Source organism: Ostrinia furnacalis, unplaced genomic scaffold (assembly GCF_004193835.3).
Source record: "Ostrinia furnacalis isolate ACB-3 unplaced genomic scaffold, ASM419383v2 OfSCF0677, whole genome shotgun sequence".
Lineage (NCBI taxonomy): Eukaryota > Metazoa > Arthropoda > Insecta > Lepidoptera > Crambidae > Ostrinia > Ostrinia furnacalis.
In genome coordinates this window covers 36,551-53,736 of record NW_021130916.1, presented here as the reverse complement: position 1 = coordinate 53,736, position 17,186 = coordinate 36,551, and the positions used below count along the sequence as shown (strand labels likewise).

General features: G+C 36.9%; 1 protein-coding gene across 1 annotated transcript in view; it reads right to left on the bottom strand.

Moving 5' to 3' along the window:
* Positions 1–16,256, bottom strand: part of Drgx (Dorsal root ganglia homeobox) — a 71,956-nt gene extending 55,700 nt beyond the window's left edge. Inside the window, exons 1-4 of the mRNA XM_028323700.1 lie at positions 16,193–16,256; positions 15,469–15,586; positions 9,169–9,260; positions 7,689–7,790 (exon numbers count right to left, since the gene is read on the bottom strand). Coding sequence (XP_028179501.1) covers positions 7,689–7,790; positions 9,169–9,260; positions 15,469–15,586; positions 16,193–16,255 — 375 coding nt within the window. The 5' untranslated portion in view covers position 16,256. The remainder of the gene's footprint in view (positions 1–7,688; positions 7,791–9,168; positions 9,261–15,468; positions 15,587–16,192) is intronic.
* Positions 16,257–17,186: the final 930 nt, after the last annotated feature.

Sequence of the window (17,186 nt, the reverse complement as noted above, 5' to 3'; positions counted from 1 at the left end):
CTGACCTCTACTTACACATTAATACATCCTTGTCTTATGTAAGTACAAAGCTTCTACTAAAAACATGATTTTCTATCTTACACGAAAAACAAACGCCTAGAACCTTAAACTTTTGTTGACAGGGCGGCCAAGATAACCAATGAGATAATAAACATTTCAGACTTGTCTATGTGAACATTTTCAAGTGACTTGTAAGTGGATTATTTATATTCAGCATAAAAAATTTTAGAATTGAAGTTTTAATAGTTACGATGAATAAAATTTATTTTTTACAAGCTAACCACAAACACAAAGGCACAAACATTTTACATGGCAACCTGAAACTACCTCTGTCTGACATAGCTGTGCCTACGTTAAATTCAAATAATAACTAGACACCTACAAAATTCATTTCACGGGATTTTCCCCATCGATTAGCAAACTTTTTAACTTGGCAACACCAACCCAACCCTACCTTCAGTATATCCAGTTATCCGTGTATGTGAACAGTAACCCGGGAAGGCAGCTTGAATACTAATGTTATTTACGGTGTTGCCAGCGCCTTCAATATTTACAGCCGTGAACGTGAGCGAACTTTGTTGCAATCATACAAATGTATGAGATTATGGTATGGTTAAATTAAGGTTAGGACTACCCCATTTTTGTATCTGTTTTAAGGTTCCGTACTTCTAAACGAAATGAAGAACTTTTCAAGATTGTCAAACCTCGCAAGGGATAAAATCAATGCCTTAGGCTGGGTTGCACCATCTTACTTTAACTTTAACTTTAACTTACGTCAAAGTCAGTCAAACTCCATAAAAAAACACCGGTTAAGGTTATAGTTACGGTTAAAGTAAGATAGTGCAACTCAACAGTAAAGACTTCTGTGGACATAGAATCATGAGAGGTAAGAACGAAGATTTTTCAATACAAGTTTCTGCCTAACGGGGAAAATCTGAATATATTTCAGCTGTGGCTCTATCACAATCGGCATTACAAACTTGAGTTTTTAAGTAGATAGTATGGGAGACGTTTTATTCAACTGCAAAGTTAAGTTTGTATTGAAATGCAGCAAATAAGTAGAGCATGTTTAATGGACTCTGAAAATGAAGATGACAAATCATCAAGCTACGCATTTAGCAGCTGCTTACTATATTGTATAGTGGCAATAGGTTATATTTTGACACAAAAACATAGTCCATAAGGTGAACAAGGTCATGACTACTTTAGGAAAAATAAGAAAAAAAGATAGATATTTTTTCTTATTTGCTTAAAGTAATGATGAACTTGTCCAACCTATGGCGCCGGCTTATCGTTGAATTTTGGGACACGATGTATAAAGGAACTAATAACATTTCTTTTTGTCTGAAAGACAGCACTTTCTAGCAGAGACAATTTTGATTATCAGTTTTCTTTCAATAAAAAGAATCTATGCAATAATTATCCCACTCAAGTGAACGGCGAGTTAATTAGTGCTCGAACAATACCTAATTAAAGAGCCGAGCTGTGATTGGCCGGGCTGCTAACCAACCAGAGTTAACCTTCATCTGCTTAGTGGAGTTTTTAGACCTTGTTATGGATTTGTATAATCCACTCTGCAGCCGAGCTGAATGCTAAGTGGAAAATGAGGGGTTTGTGTGGAAATTTTTTCGATTTATCTCAGCAGATAGGCATACGGTGTAGTTAAGGATTGCTTATAATAGCTAGATAGTAGATAGAATTTTTTATCCTTGGGCATTTACACTGCGCCTCTAGTCCCAAACTAAGCAAAGCTAGTACTATAAGTACTATACAACGCATATAAACATACTTAAATACTTTTTTTTTAAATACTTACATACACAATAATACACATACATAGAAAACACCCGAGATCGAGATGATAGATGTACTCTTTAATGCACTCTACTTCTACTACTACTATTTTAATAAAAAAAACCATTTACTTCTTTCCAATCGGTAGTTTTTGATCTAGAAACATCTCTATAGTAGTTTTCATAGGTCATAGGACAGGGTCTAAAGTGTGTCTGATAAAGAAACCGAATCAGTGAAGGTAGAGTAGTTCCAGGGGATAGGTGATTGTCTAGAAACCAGGAATGAATGATGGAATTGCAAAAAGATTAAAGTCTTTCTATGAATGAGATATTCTATTCCCAAATTCATAGTATAGTATCCACAATAATTCATATTTGGAGAGGATTAGATCTATCTAAAAGTAAGAAGTACTACACCACGACACGATGCACTAGTAGGTCAGCTAGGTCGGCTATCGTCACAAACATTATGCATCTAAGTATGACCGCGAGCGGCGCGGGCGCACAAAGCAAAACCCCTCACCGACGCACCGCACGAATCATTAATATTACGTGTGATTTGATAGACTTGCGAGTCTGAATTTGACAAAACCAATTAGAGCAATAACATCAACACACATGTATGTGCCCCACCATCCATGAAACTAACAACCTAAAATATCTCGGGATCATAATTGACGGGACACTCTCCTTCAGACCTCACATAGAAAATTTAGTTCAAAGGGTACGCAAATTAATATATGTCTTCAAAAAACTTCGAACAATAGCAGACAAAAAACTGATCACAAAAGTGTATTTATCGCTCTGCCAATCTATTATCCAGTACTGTATTACTTCCTGGGGTGGAGCACATAAGACTATATTAATTCCACTTGAACGAGCTCAGAGAGCCATCTTGAAAGTCGCGAATTCTCTTCCCTTTTTCTACCCTACCCACCTACTATATAGTTCCTGCAATGTGTTAACTGTCCGCCAATTATACATAATGCACACATTACTTAAACAACACACTTCGCACTTTTATGTTGCTGACACCACTAATAAAAGACGGAAAGACATAGTCTGCACTTCGCAATCCATCTCCAAATTTATTTATACAAATAGATTTTTTACTTTCCTCGGTCCGTTTCTGTACAATAAATTAAATAAGACTCTTAACATATATGCCCTAAATTTATATAACTGTAAAATAGCCGTATTTAAGTATCTTCAATGTTTGACATATGACTTAACCGAGGAGCTACTTGTCGAGTCTGGGAACTGGACACCAGCAACACGACAAACCGCAATGGCACCACAATACAGGATCGAGTGGGTATCAAATAAATTTGTGCTAGTCCGCATATACGGAATTAGCAATGCATTCAGAGCTCCCATTAACGCCAAATTACGTCTATGAGTGGGCAAACGCGGTAGTCGAGGCCTTGAATCTGACGTGAACCGATACTGACCAATAGTGTCCTCCAAAGCCCTCCTCAATCGCTCACTCACCTGGTAACTTACACTACTCGGCAAACCCTCCTCTTCACCACCAGAGTCTACCCTCGCCGCTTGTGGTGTCGATGACGACACCGTAGGCGACGACGAGGCAGGGGGCTCTGACGTCAAGAGGGGAGTTGTCCGAGCAGGCATCGCCTCCAGGCGGAGTCGATCAAGTACAGACTGGTCCAACAGCTTGCACCGTTGAATAGCCCGCACTTGATCCGACAGTCGTTGTGCAGAAACGGTGATGGTCGGCTCAAGGTTCTGAAACAAAGGCAGGATCCGATCACGATACGCAGTCAGGACGGTTCCCCCTTCTGTAGCCCCATAATAGGCGCGCATGCAGTTCTCATTCATGGTTTGAGTCCATCGCATGCGGCGCACTACACCACCGGTAGCGGGGGCCGTGCGCGAGGCAGGTTGCCTCGCTGACCCCAAGCGTGCCGGCAGCGGCGGACGTCCCCGTCGCGCAGGTCGTGGTGGCGGCGGCGGCGTCGTTGGCCCGCCCTCGTCGCTCGACGCGCCCGTGTCAGGGGGAGTTACAAACTCTTCGCCCGACGAGGAGCGCGGAGACGATGACGAGGACAGGGCGGGAGGGGGTGGTGGGCGTGCGCGCAGAATCATAATGTGCTGCCTGCCAAGGCAACGTCCATGTCGTTGATGCAGTTGACGAAATACATTTTTCCGGCACTCATGTATTCAACAAAAGTTATGTTCATCAGATTTTCGTTTCTCCTCGCCAGCTTCTCTTGCATTAAAGCTGTCGCTAACATAATATAATCACTATTTACTAGCTGCAGCTCGATTCGAGGGTATGACATTTCTTTGCGGTGCCTATTACACAAACACGATTTAGTCTGTTTGATAACACTGTACCTATTATTTTGCACAAACATAAATAAATTAGGGAATAACCCGATTTAGATAAGATTTTAACAATTAAATGTCCATATTTTCATAAAATTATTCAGGAAAATTTACAAACAAGACATGACATTGGCAGGTGACATGACATTATTATTATTATTATTATTATTATTATTATCAACGTACATACTTTGTATGACCTTATGATTTGAATATTTGAATAAAATATCTGATTGGAATTTGAAAATAAAGAAGATTAAGATATGAATGAAACTGTCAAGTCTGTGTATCAGTAGACTTTAATCATGTTCAATAACTATCGAACTGCAGCACCATAATATGTTTTGGAAAGGGCTCAAAGACAGTTAAAATTCCGAAGCTAGACTATGAATACAAAAACTTTAAGGAGCTCTACCTCTCAACCATTCTTTAGATTTTTAAATAAAATCAGACTCTTTTGGAATTTATGTAAAGGCACTTAGATTGGTTTCCTACCACCGAGTAAGGCAATTTTACAGTTGAGATGCTGTAAAACATATCCTTACGACATAAACGTCAAATAAGAGTTAACGTTTCACGAGAGAAACCAGACTTTTATTGCTAAAATGATGATAATGAGTAAGATTTCGCAAGCGTTGGTGAGGTTTTCTTGAACATTGAAGCATTTTGAAGATTGTTGTGTAAGTAACATTAGTGATATTTAATTTAATTCCGTGCTTTCGTAGATGATGTATTTAGGTAGTGTCGATATTGTGTACAACGGACTACCAAGCCAGAGGTCGCGGGTTTGATTCCCCTACTTTGCACATTTAACGACTAACTTGGGATAGGAAAGCGATTATAAAATCAAAATTATAGCTAATGTTAAATCTTGCTGAAAATCCTGGTGCTAGTCAAGAATAAAACAAAGGTAAGACTAAATAAGACATCATAAAGACAATAATGGAGGAAAACTTTGTGACTTTTCTTTCTCCACTATCAAAGACAAAAGTCGAGCCTCGCAAATGCATTTTCATAACTACAGGACCACCCATAGTATGGGTAACATATTGGTAACCCATAACATATTATGTCCAAATAAACCCTGTATTTGGACATAATATGTTATGGGTTAGGTAAATGGGTATATGAGCAGACACATGTTAACATGGGCATATAAATGGTATGGTGAAGTCAGAAAGAAGAACGGTCATCTGTGACCCAGGCCCGACAGAAACGAGACATACCTCAGTTTTTTTGTCATGTCTTAATTAGTAAAATTATATATTTTTTATATTCGAAATCTATGTATAACACCAAATTATTACCCTTTGTTTTTGTTCAAGCGTCATACAAAAACTAATACATAATGCCTATTTATCATCAAAATTGGTAAATGTATGTACCTAAATAGCTGCTATGGAATGTATCTAGGTGACCTGGAGATACAGCCGGATTATACAGGGTGGAAACGAGAAGTTACAACATCCAAAAATTCAATGTTACCAGCTTCCATAATCTGTAACCTATTATTGGCACCATTTGAAAGTGCTCGTGAAGCGGTATCCTTCCGTTTGGCCAAATTACTTTTCGCCAAATTTCACTTCGCAAACAACTTATCGCCAAAGTTTCATTTCCCAAATGAACTTTTAGCAACTGTACTTTTCGCAACTAATTCATTTGGTCAAATTATCATTTGGCAAAATTTTACTTGGCAAATGTTTATATAGCAAATGTTTTATTTTGCCAAACATTATATCCCAAATAATTTGTTTGGTCAAATTGACACTTTTACATACTTACCCACTGTTACCCACAAATCAAAGCTTATGGCACATGATCATGGTTTTCACAAGAATTGTATGTAAAACAAAGAGATTGCAGAAAATAGTATGGTTGCAGAAAGTAGGTATTGCCCAAAATACTAGGTTAGGTTAGGTTAGAACAGTGACCCTTAACGCGCGAAGGCGAGCGAACGGAGCGAGCGAAGCGAGCGAAGTGAGCGTGCCGCGGCAGCGGCCGCCGAGCGCTAGAATCACCTCTATTGTTAATGAATCATTTGGAAATTTCAATAAAAAGAGTGAAATATGAAAATTAATTTAGAACAAATTTCATATTAACTACCCACTAAACAAAATAATAACCACAAGCTAATTTGTATTCCATTCTATGCACCTATCAAATTATTTTGTAAATAGTTTATCGTGAAATATTTTTGCCAAATGAAACATTTGGCAAAACATACTTTGCCAAACAATAATTTGCTAAACAATAATATGCCAAAAACGACATTTGCGAATTAAAAGTTTGCAATAAGTTGTTTTGCCAAATGAGAATTTGCCAAATGAAAATTTGCGAAACGTTGTTTGCGATGTGATAATTTGGGAAACGTTTTTTGGCCAAACATTAGTAATCCAACTTTTTCGTAACAGGCAGTAAAATCAGCGATTTTATATAGAACGGTAAGTCTTCATTTAACCATTTTTTGTAATACGTGTGGTACGAACATTTAGTAAGCTTTTATATTTGCTGTAACAAATTTTATCAAAAAAATACTTGTTTCTGATCTCATTTTGTCTAATATTTCGTTACGTTTTTTACGAATTTCGTTACGTTACGAAAAAGTACAACATAATGCTGAGTGTATACTGTTATTACCTGACTAAGCATAGTAATATTCACTACTTAATTTATTTCAAAAAATATAGAGCGTTAATAACAAAAGGATTGGATACTATCTGCTTTACAGAAGTGCCACCAGCAAAAAATTATCAAATCATTTAGATTACGTTTTTATGTGATTACTTCTTTTGTTTTTTTAGGAATGCCGCCAAAAACCAATGCCGAAAGGCAAAAAGCTTACAGAGAACGACTCAAAATGGATAAACATGATGGAACAAAAATAATTTTATTAAAATAGTATGAATGATTACTCCCTTATTTTATTTCTAACCCCTTAATATTACCCCGTATTTGGGTGCATACTTACAAATATTTCGAATTGAATAAATGAAGAGCATTCACAATATTTCGCCAATGTATAATAAGCCTTATGGCCTTACTATTTCGTTACTACCGTTTCGTTACGTACATTTTTTTTGAGAAATACTCAGATACATTCCATAGCAGCTGTAATAGACATTTAGGTACATACATTTACCAATTTTGGTGATAAAAAGGCATTTTGTATTAGTTTTTGTATAACGCCTGAACAAAAACAAAGGGTAATATTTTGGTGTTATACATTGATTTCGAATATAAAAAATATATAATTTAACTAATTAAGACATGACAAAAAAACTGAGGTATGTCTCGTTTCTGTCGGGTCTGGGTTTTTTTTGTATGGGGCGTGACCGTTCTTCTTTGATATCATCATTTACTCGTAATCTTTTTAAATTTTCATACAAAATAAATTTTATAAAATCCGATTTGTATGAACATTAAAATAATTAAAATGAAGATATTAATTTTCTGACTTCACCATACCATTTATATGCACATGTTAATATGGGCTAGTGTCGGCTCATATACCCATTTACCTAACACCCTGTATAAACTTATGCATACCTGCACTCTGGCCTCCGTGAGGTTGATTTTGAGGGCGAGGTCCTCCCGCGTGAATACATCGGGGTAGTGCGTCTGCGCGAACGCCGTCTCCAGCTCTTCCAGCTGGAACACGTACAGATGTATTAGAACCGTGGAATTGGGCAGTTGACACCATTAGCTACCTGACACTACTTCTGAGGGCTTAGTGCGAGTTCATCAAACGACTTCGTAGCGACTGCATAAAAAATGATGAATTGTACAATGTACAGTCGCGGAATGAAAAGGTTCGTCACCTTAATGTCGGTTTTCGCTTGCACTAGGTACTGTAAGAGTCAAACCTGCCAACATAACCGTGCAAGAAACAGTGCTGCTAACATTTAAATAAATATGACGTTTGCTAACGAATAAGGTTTTGCTTGTTTATTTTTCTATCCCATCAGTGCAGTGTTACAAAATGTAGTTTTTTTTTATTTAATAGATAATGGCAGGTTGAACCAACAAGAAGGTTTTAGCACAGATAATATTAATACGTTTTAGTTTATCAATCATAATAATCTTCTTGACAAGTTAAATCGTCAAACAACTTTGATCTGAATAATTTTGAACTTTACTGACGAACAGTTAAAGATTATTTTCTCTAACTCGAGATTATTCTGTAACATAGTTTCAAAAGGTAATAATGTGCTCGCGATTCGTTGAGGGAATCAATTTGAAAACTGACGAACCTTTTCATTCCGTGACTGTACCTACAGACAGCGTCTCTAGCAGATACTTTCTAGAACTAAAATCTTCATAGATTTTTGATGCACTCGCTAGCGACGACGTTCAATACAAACTCGCACTGAGCACACTGGTACCATAGCAATTAAATTCTTTTACAAAAGTAACAAACTCATGGTAGATAGATAGAAATACTTTATACACCACACAGAAAAGACATACATTCAAAAGATAAGATTTAGTGGGAGTCTGATCAGATTTTTTCGACCCAAAAGGCCAGTGTTTAATTCCCAAGAACAGCCAAACACATTAACGGCCAAATTGCTTGGCCAGATCCTGGATATAAGTAGAGATAAAGGAGTGGGAACAAGACGTGGGCAGTGGGCTTAAATTAGTTTCCTTTAGAACTGCTACGAGACAACCTAACATAACGACCTCAAGAACTGATGATCATATGAAATCCAAAGCATTTTCCATATGCAAAAAAGAGGATAACTACTCAAATCAAAGAAAAAGGAGGTCGAACCCTGTCTACTCACGGACATTGCCAGCGGGCGGCGTGACCGGAGGGAGCGGCGAGCGTAAGGCAAACGAACGAGCAATGTTCGGTTCGCGAGCGAACATCGAAAAAGACGATCCTGACGCACTTGTTTTATACCGAATAGACAATTATTTTCATACAGTCCACTCTTTTCATTTATTAACTTCCACTACACTCACTATCGAAGTAACAAACCCAAAAAGAAAAGGAAGAAGAAGATATAAGAGGATGGATACTCACTTGCTGCAACGTGAACGTGGTCCGGTTCCGCCGTTGTTTGCGACGGACGAATGTGTCATCGTGGATCGCTGGGTGGTACGAGTAGCTCGTGTCTGGGGACAAAAGACGTAGGTTAGTAAAAACATATCTTTTTAAGCTTTAATGTATAAAAAATACGTTCGTGTTCGTTCCTTCATCTCTACCAACGTTCACTGCTGAATAAAGGCCTTCTTCAAAGATTTCCACAACGACAAACTTGTAAGTTTGCGTATCATCTTTTACTTTCTTTTTTTAATAATAACACAATGAAAAACGGTTTAAAGTTCAAGAAGAGAATATTAGAAACTCATACTTTGGCCTTTACACGATAATTTAAATAATTACATAACTTTGTTTTTAAGGACTTATTTTCCATTACAAAATCTGTCAAATCAAATAAAAAGATTTCAATAAAGCTGCATCATTAACTCCCCATAAATAAACAAGTAACAATTACTGGCCGTAAACGGTCGTTACAGCATTCCTCCACAAAAGTTGTCTATGGTGTCCCATAGAGCTTCGGAAGCGCGCGCCATTACGCGACGCCGCCCCATAGATAAAACGATCGGATAGTGTCTATGGAATTGATGAGGTGGGGACACTGTGGGGTGTCCATAAAGCTGGTTGCATTCAGAATTATTTTAACATTTATAGGGATGTATTATTTGGCATTTGGGAAACGATTGAAAATTTTCAAAACTTCCTGAATTTTCACGCGCGTTTACATTCTATTATTTTAAAATTATCGGGTTTTTTTAGTCGAAATTGCAATCAACTTCGTTTAAACATAGGAAAAGGATCATTGTCCATATTATGATTTTTTTTACAACTAAAGTCTAGGGTTGCAAATGCTTTTCCGCTGCATTAATAACAAGTACTCTCATATCGTTTCTTTAAGTAAACCAAGAACAATGTTGTGCTCTCTAATTTAATTTAGTTAAATAGAAAAATAATGAGCAACTAATAATGTTAATTACAATTTGAAACTAACATAACTCTGAAATAAACTTACTGAAATTGTAACTGAAAGTCACAATCGTTGATCAATATAAATCATTGTCACCATTCGAGCAATTACAGTTCTCGTGACAATATTAGGGCTCAACATTTCTATTATTCTGCCTAATGCGACTCTATTCGTGGGACCTCTGCTAATGGCCAATATAGACGATTGTCACAGCCCTCTGTTATTGAGTAGATTGAGTTCAGGATTGAAGATTGGGAAAATCATTAATGATCTAAGATTTTGTTCTATAAATTAGGTACTTAGTCGGCGAACTTCGTACCGCCAAGTCAAATAATGTGTGACATGAAGTGTCAATGGCGGAAAAGAGATAGGTACCTAATTTATTTATTATCAAAGTTTTCATATAGATACCTTCTTTTAAACAATTTATCACCTATGTTTATTAGATACAATGCAAGATTTTTTCAAATCGGTCCAGTAGTTCCGAAGCTTAATTACTAACAAACAAAACTTTCCTATTTATAATATTAGTGTACATTAATTTACAAATGGCACCGATCTGACTATCGTTTCATCTACAGAACCAGCACAACTTTTCCGATGCTCAAAGCAATCAATTTAAAACTTCAACATGGCGGGCTATTTTAAAAGCATCACACTCGTGTATTTTCGGGCTGCAGTTAAATGGAAGATTAATTGGACGTATTCGTATCATGGAGACTCACTTGGATTAAATTGTTGATGGTTATGACTTTTTAAAACCAATTTGTCTTGGTTGGGTTTGACAGGATACTAGATTAAGTATTTTTGTGTTTTGCTACAGTTACTGTTATGTTCAATAAACAGTAATATCAGGAGGCACTCCATCTTATTAAAATTTCTTACTTCACGAGTGGACACTTTTTTGAACTGGCTCGCACAGCTTGTGATTAGGTCACGCCAAAAGTTGACATTTCGAAAGTCGGAAACTTCGAAAAAACCGACCCAAAATGCATTTTTTTAAAGTGGTATTTAACTGTTACCGTCTGAAAATGTGTCGTAAAAACAAAATGTTAAAACACCACTGACAATTTTCTCAAGCATTCCCGCGGTCTTTAGAAAACTGCTAACAGGCTAAAGCCCAGTTTTTTGATGCATAGTTAAAATAACTAATTGTTAAATTTTGCTACTAATGGTTAAATATTAACAAAATGTAAACAAATAGTTCAAAAATGTACTAAAAGTCAAGGTAACCATTGTTCGAAAAACATTTTTTTCTGATATTTTACCACTTGTCATTTGACATCTGTCAAATTTGACCATTAGTAATTATAACTACGAATCATAAAACCGGGCCTAAGTAAAACCTGAATAAGCTGTTGTCATAACACAAATACATATTTAGCACCGCCCTGTACAAGTTTTACTGCCAGCTTTTCCAAGTTTCATTGGCAAAACTGAAATTCCGTTGATTCCAAATGAACGCGTATTCCATGCCCGCTTGGAATGCGTGCGAGTTGTCATTTGCGCATAACAAAGCATGAAGCGAGGCGACGCGGCGCAACGGGGCGCGTAGTATCATCGCACCTGCTAATTAGTGCCGGTAATTAGGACATTGGGAGGGATGCACGTGAATTGGATAGGATTGGATCAGAAACTATACTAAATAGTTTCAATTCAAAGACATTTTTATACGTTAAAAAAATAGTTTGTTCGACTTGAAACATGATTGATTCTGATAAACTGTGTTTTAGAACCTAATATTTCTAATTGATCAATAAGAATATCTGAATGGGTACCTATTTCAAATTAGCAAATTAGCCGGGGTGACTTTTTTCTGGTCGAATTTATGTAAAAATTCTGTAGCTATGATATTTGAACATTAGGTAGGACAACAATGAAGATAAACTATGAAAACTCATATAGGTAAAAAAATGACATGATACTATCGTTTACCTACTTGGGTATTTTGGTTCCAAACCCCGTTATCACTGTAACTTCTAAACAAAGCACCGTCCAGATTAAGAAGCTTATAAATATTTTCATTAATTGAATGTTAATAATTGAAGCTCATCAGGCTGGTAGAAAAATCCCTCGGAGGCGGAAATTAAAAAGTGTTGGCTTCCGCCGGAAGCTGGAGTGCAGCAAAAAGTTGGGGATTACTAAAGCTGCTAAGCTCGCCTCTTTGTGCTAGCCAAAGATTGACCGTAAACGTATCGGAATTCCTACTTCGTTAGGTAGTTTATTGCTTAAATACTGCTATAGAAGTGAAGTGAATTTTGGAAAAAATATAGACCATATTTTAGACTAGCTTTCCGCCCGCGGCTTCGCCCGCGTGGAATTTTGTCTGTCACAGAAAAACTTTATCGCGCGCGTCCCTGTTTCAAAAACCGGGATAAAAACTATCCTATGTTCTTTCCCAGGACTCAAACTATCTCTATGCCAAATTTCATCAAAATCGGTTGCGAGGTTTAAGCGGGAAAGCGTAACAGACAGACAGACAGACAGACAGACAGACAGAGTTACTTTCGCATTTATAATATTAGTTGGGATTACAAATTAGTTTTCTTTAATCACGAAAACAGCTCAATGATTTAGGCATCCAATGTTGCCGAATCGATCCCCAAAGATCGCTAAAAATATAGTTAAAACATCAACTACGTATGTTTCCTTGTTTCTGAGACCTTATTTGTTTTTGTTTAATTTTAGGCTACCCAAAGATGGCGATAACAGATGACTATAAAATTTAAACACATTAATTGTAGAGATAAGTCACTCTTTACACCCCACAAATATACGGAAAGTCAAGAAAGGACCACCAACATATTTAATTCACAAATAAACTTGTGCCTTCAGTATTTTCATTCAATCGCAATAGCACAGCCCTGAGGAGGCACGGCGTCCATCGGCAGCTATGAGATTCGGCTAACGAGCGCCGAGTATTCCAGGCTCAAATTGCCTTATACATTTTTAATAGATTCGTTTAAGCCGCTTTTTTATTCACTAGCCGCCGACCGCTTTTTAAACCCCCACCCACCCTAGCATTTCGTTAATAGATTTTAAAAATTAATACATTTACCCAATCATCCGACAGCGACATTTTTATAACTAGTTTACTGCCTTTGATCGTGTTTTTAAAAAATTACGCGGGCCTAATCAAAAGTGACGTGATCCTTATTGGGTTATCTGTAACTGGATTACTGCGAGTGGCGCGACTCAAAAACTATTTTATGAATAATAGATGGCGCTGGCGGCGACCAATCCCCGGGGGCCCCGCCCATCCCCCGCCCGCCTTCTATTCATTAGCACATTGCCACCCCCGGGATAGCAGATGGTAAAAGAAACTGATTTGGAACGTTTGAGGTTATGCTCGCCCGCTAATCTACTGAGGAATGAACGCGAAAGGGTATTTTTTACTCGTAATTAAGTTTTACGACTTTTATACGTGTCTCATGTTCTCTTAGGTTGTAGATAGTGCACATTTGACACTGCTTAAAATTAGCAAACAGATTGTGATAGTGACTGTTTTTAAACACAAAGGTATGAGTATGATTGATTTAGGTAATGTGAAACACACAGTGAAAACTGTAAAATTACGAACTTACATTCCTTAAAAATGCATTATAAAACATTGATGAAAAAACATGTCTTTGTGTTTAAAAAAGAAAAAATGTGTTTTAATTACTTAAACAATATTTTTTTTATGAGGGGGTATTTAAAAGTTGATTGTTATTAAATGATCAAATCAATTTATCTCATGCAGATAACCTTTAATAAAACGATCTACCAAAAAGGCAAATTCAAATTCTTGATTATTTATTCAATCTTAAATTAAAACGTATTTAACCCATCAACGGCCACAGATTCGTCCGGATCGATTAATTAGTGAAAATCGAGTTCTCGGAAACAAGGCGAGAGTTTAACTCGAGTAACGCAGTTAGAGTCAAGTTACGAACTTGCGGCAACTTCGTTGGTACTGTCGTTCGATACGTTGAAGTGTATTTTGTAGCATGTTTAATTTTGTTATTCGAGTATGCTGAAACGTTCTGCTTAACAAATCAATTAAGAACACAAAAAAAAATGGAAAGACCTTGGAACCGATAGACGATTACGTTAAAACAGTTGATTTGTCTGCAACCAGTGGTTAGTGATATTAAATAGGAAGGATATTTATGAAAAAAAAAATTAATTCATTGATTGAAAAACTCCCTAGATGCTACCTACTGAAAATTTGTAAATCGAATCCAATAAGTTTTATAACTAACACACATTATTTGCCTTTTTTCCCTTTTTATTATTTTTGACGGCCAGGAGGAGGACAGTCAGTGCCAAAATACTGGTCAAAATTGAATAAAGTATTTTAGATTTAATTTGATTTTGATTTGATTTTTAGCAGTGTAAAGTCAGGTCAGAAAATATACACGTTTAACCTCTTTTAACAAATTAAACGTTCATATTGCCCTTGTTCATTTGCAAAGTAGCGTTTTAAGTAAATCGATGGGTAATCGAGTTCGTCAAAAACAAGAGAAGCAAGGGCCAGTTAACGGTTAACGTAGTTACGCGACCCAACCGAATTATGGAACTTTCTGCCGAGGCATCCACTAAATGTTAAAGCTAAATCTAAAACTAAATTTATTTGAATAGGCAGATTACTATTAGTGTTTGTTCAAATGTAATAATGGACTTTGGGTCTGCCATTGTGGAAATCATTGGGGGAGGCCTATGTTCAGCAGTGGACGTCCTACGGCTGAAAAAGCACAAAAGTTGTAGGGACATAATCAACATTAGGAGAAAGTCTTCTACAACAATCGGTTGCAAGTAGGTAATCCACCATTGAGTAATTAAAAAAAGTCTTATAGGATAATGATTCACGAAAGGGTCTCATGGCATGTAACCTATGTCAAAAAAGGTAGATTTTAAGGGGCTCTACATGCATTTTTCCTTAACTTTTAGGCTCTACCTGTGCTTCGAAATAAAGGTTTATTTAGAAGCACTGGTAGAGCCTGCCATAGGTATGTCAAGTACTGACAAGAAGGACAAATAACGTGCTCATCTATAGCTGGAAGTTATTTATGTAGAAAAGAAAAAAAATTAGTAAGAAGTGGCTGAAAAGACAACGGCCTCTAACTCTCACAGCATTAACCATAGAGCTTCTAGGATACCAAGAAAAATAAATAATTCGCTGCCTGCTGCTATTTTTCCCAAACACCGGGCCTTTTCAAGTCGAGAGTGAATAGGCACGTACCATCCTAGACTGCATCTCACTTAACATCAGGTGCGATTGCGGTCAAATACATGCCTTGTTCTGCATAAAAAATATTTAAAAAAGTACTTACAAGGATGCGAAGCCGTGAATGGGTACTCGAGGGTCGGCAGCCTGTGCTGATGGGGCGGCAGGCTGGGCGGGCAGTGGTAGCAGAAGAGACCTCGCCCTCCGCCGCCGCCGCTCGCCAGCTGAGAACAAACAGCTAAGTTAGTACAGCTATTGAACCTACTTGTAACACCCAGCGTGCCACGAGGGGTTAACGGGACTTTTTGTATTGCACAAAAATATGGTTTCTTTCTTTTTTTAAGTCGTTTATTTTCTGCAAATAGGATTCTATAAAGCGCTACACGTCCCTGTATAACTTTAACCCTACCACTGCTTCGGCACAACACACACAATAGTGGGCCAGTGCTGAGAAAAGACAGCGCTAGAAACTCAGCGCTAGAGTCATTTTTGTCAGCCTCTTTTTCAGATGTGAAAATACTTTCAGGTGCCTTCAGTGAAAAGGATCAAATTTAGTCAAAAGAAGTTACATACAGGATGTCCCAAAAAGTAGTGTGAAGCCGAAGCCCAGAGGTAGAGCATTACTAGGTATACCATACACATTTGGAACATCCTGTATTTGGGAATATTATCGGGTTCCTACTTCAAGCCAATTAGAAATTATTCTAAATTATTTTAGGATAATAAAATGGGCTCTTCTATTATATTATATTCTATGTTTTTTTAATGTTTGATAGAGTATCAAAAAGAAATCAATTGTAGGTACATGCAAAGCTCACTTCTCTCCTTACATAACCACATCTGTAGAAATGCTCAAATAAGTAAGTTAGCGTTAGTGCATCAATATACAACATATTGAAGTTATTGACCGAGTTTATTGTTGCCACTAAGTCCTATTAAAGTCATAGTCCTTTCTAGTTCACAAAGTATGCTACATATTAGCGAATGTTAATATCGGAGACCGACAATCGCACAATGTAACTACGAATATAACTATAACACAATACATGCGAGGCTGAAATTAGCCAACAATCACAAAAGCCGCATTAGAAATCGAGAAACTGTAATCACAATCGATCTAATACTGCGAGGATTTGCATAGAAACATTGCCGCGTAATCATAAGGCGCTCGGGCCTTGATCGGCGCGCGCGCAGAATGCAAACGATGCGGCTGATCTGTGCCGGTGCGCGGTGTTGCAAGCTGATATCATAGAAAGTCCCCAGTTGAAAAATTGGTGCAGGGAATATGGGTGATTTAAATCATGATAGTGTGTACAGACGGCACTTGGAGCTATTATTTTTTTTGGAAAGTCGCTCTTAATACAACTGCATAATAACTTACCAAAACACGTGCTTATAATATGCATGTGCTATTATGCAAATAAAAATGTTGTCAAATCTGTTTTACAAAATTTTTCAGATAGAAGTAAATAGAGTTTGTCGTTTTTGATGGAAAAAAATAAAATAAAATGAGATTTTTATTACATAAATTGTTATTATGACATTTTTTTATCAATAGCAGACTTCGTTCGTTCGATCGTTTCAGCCAAATGACGTCCAATAGAAAAACTTATGAAAGAAAATATTGTTAAACATAAATTACATTACTTTAATAGTTTTTTCAGGCAAATCTTAGTTCCCTATTTTCAATATTCAGTTGTAAATTCTTATTTATTTATTTAGCAAAACTAGTTATCTTATTTTTATTCTATTTTACTTTCTACCGCCTTCCTTATTCATCAGAAATAATGTAGGATTATAAAGGTAAAATATTTTTTCAAATCG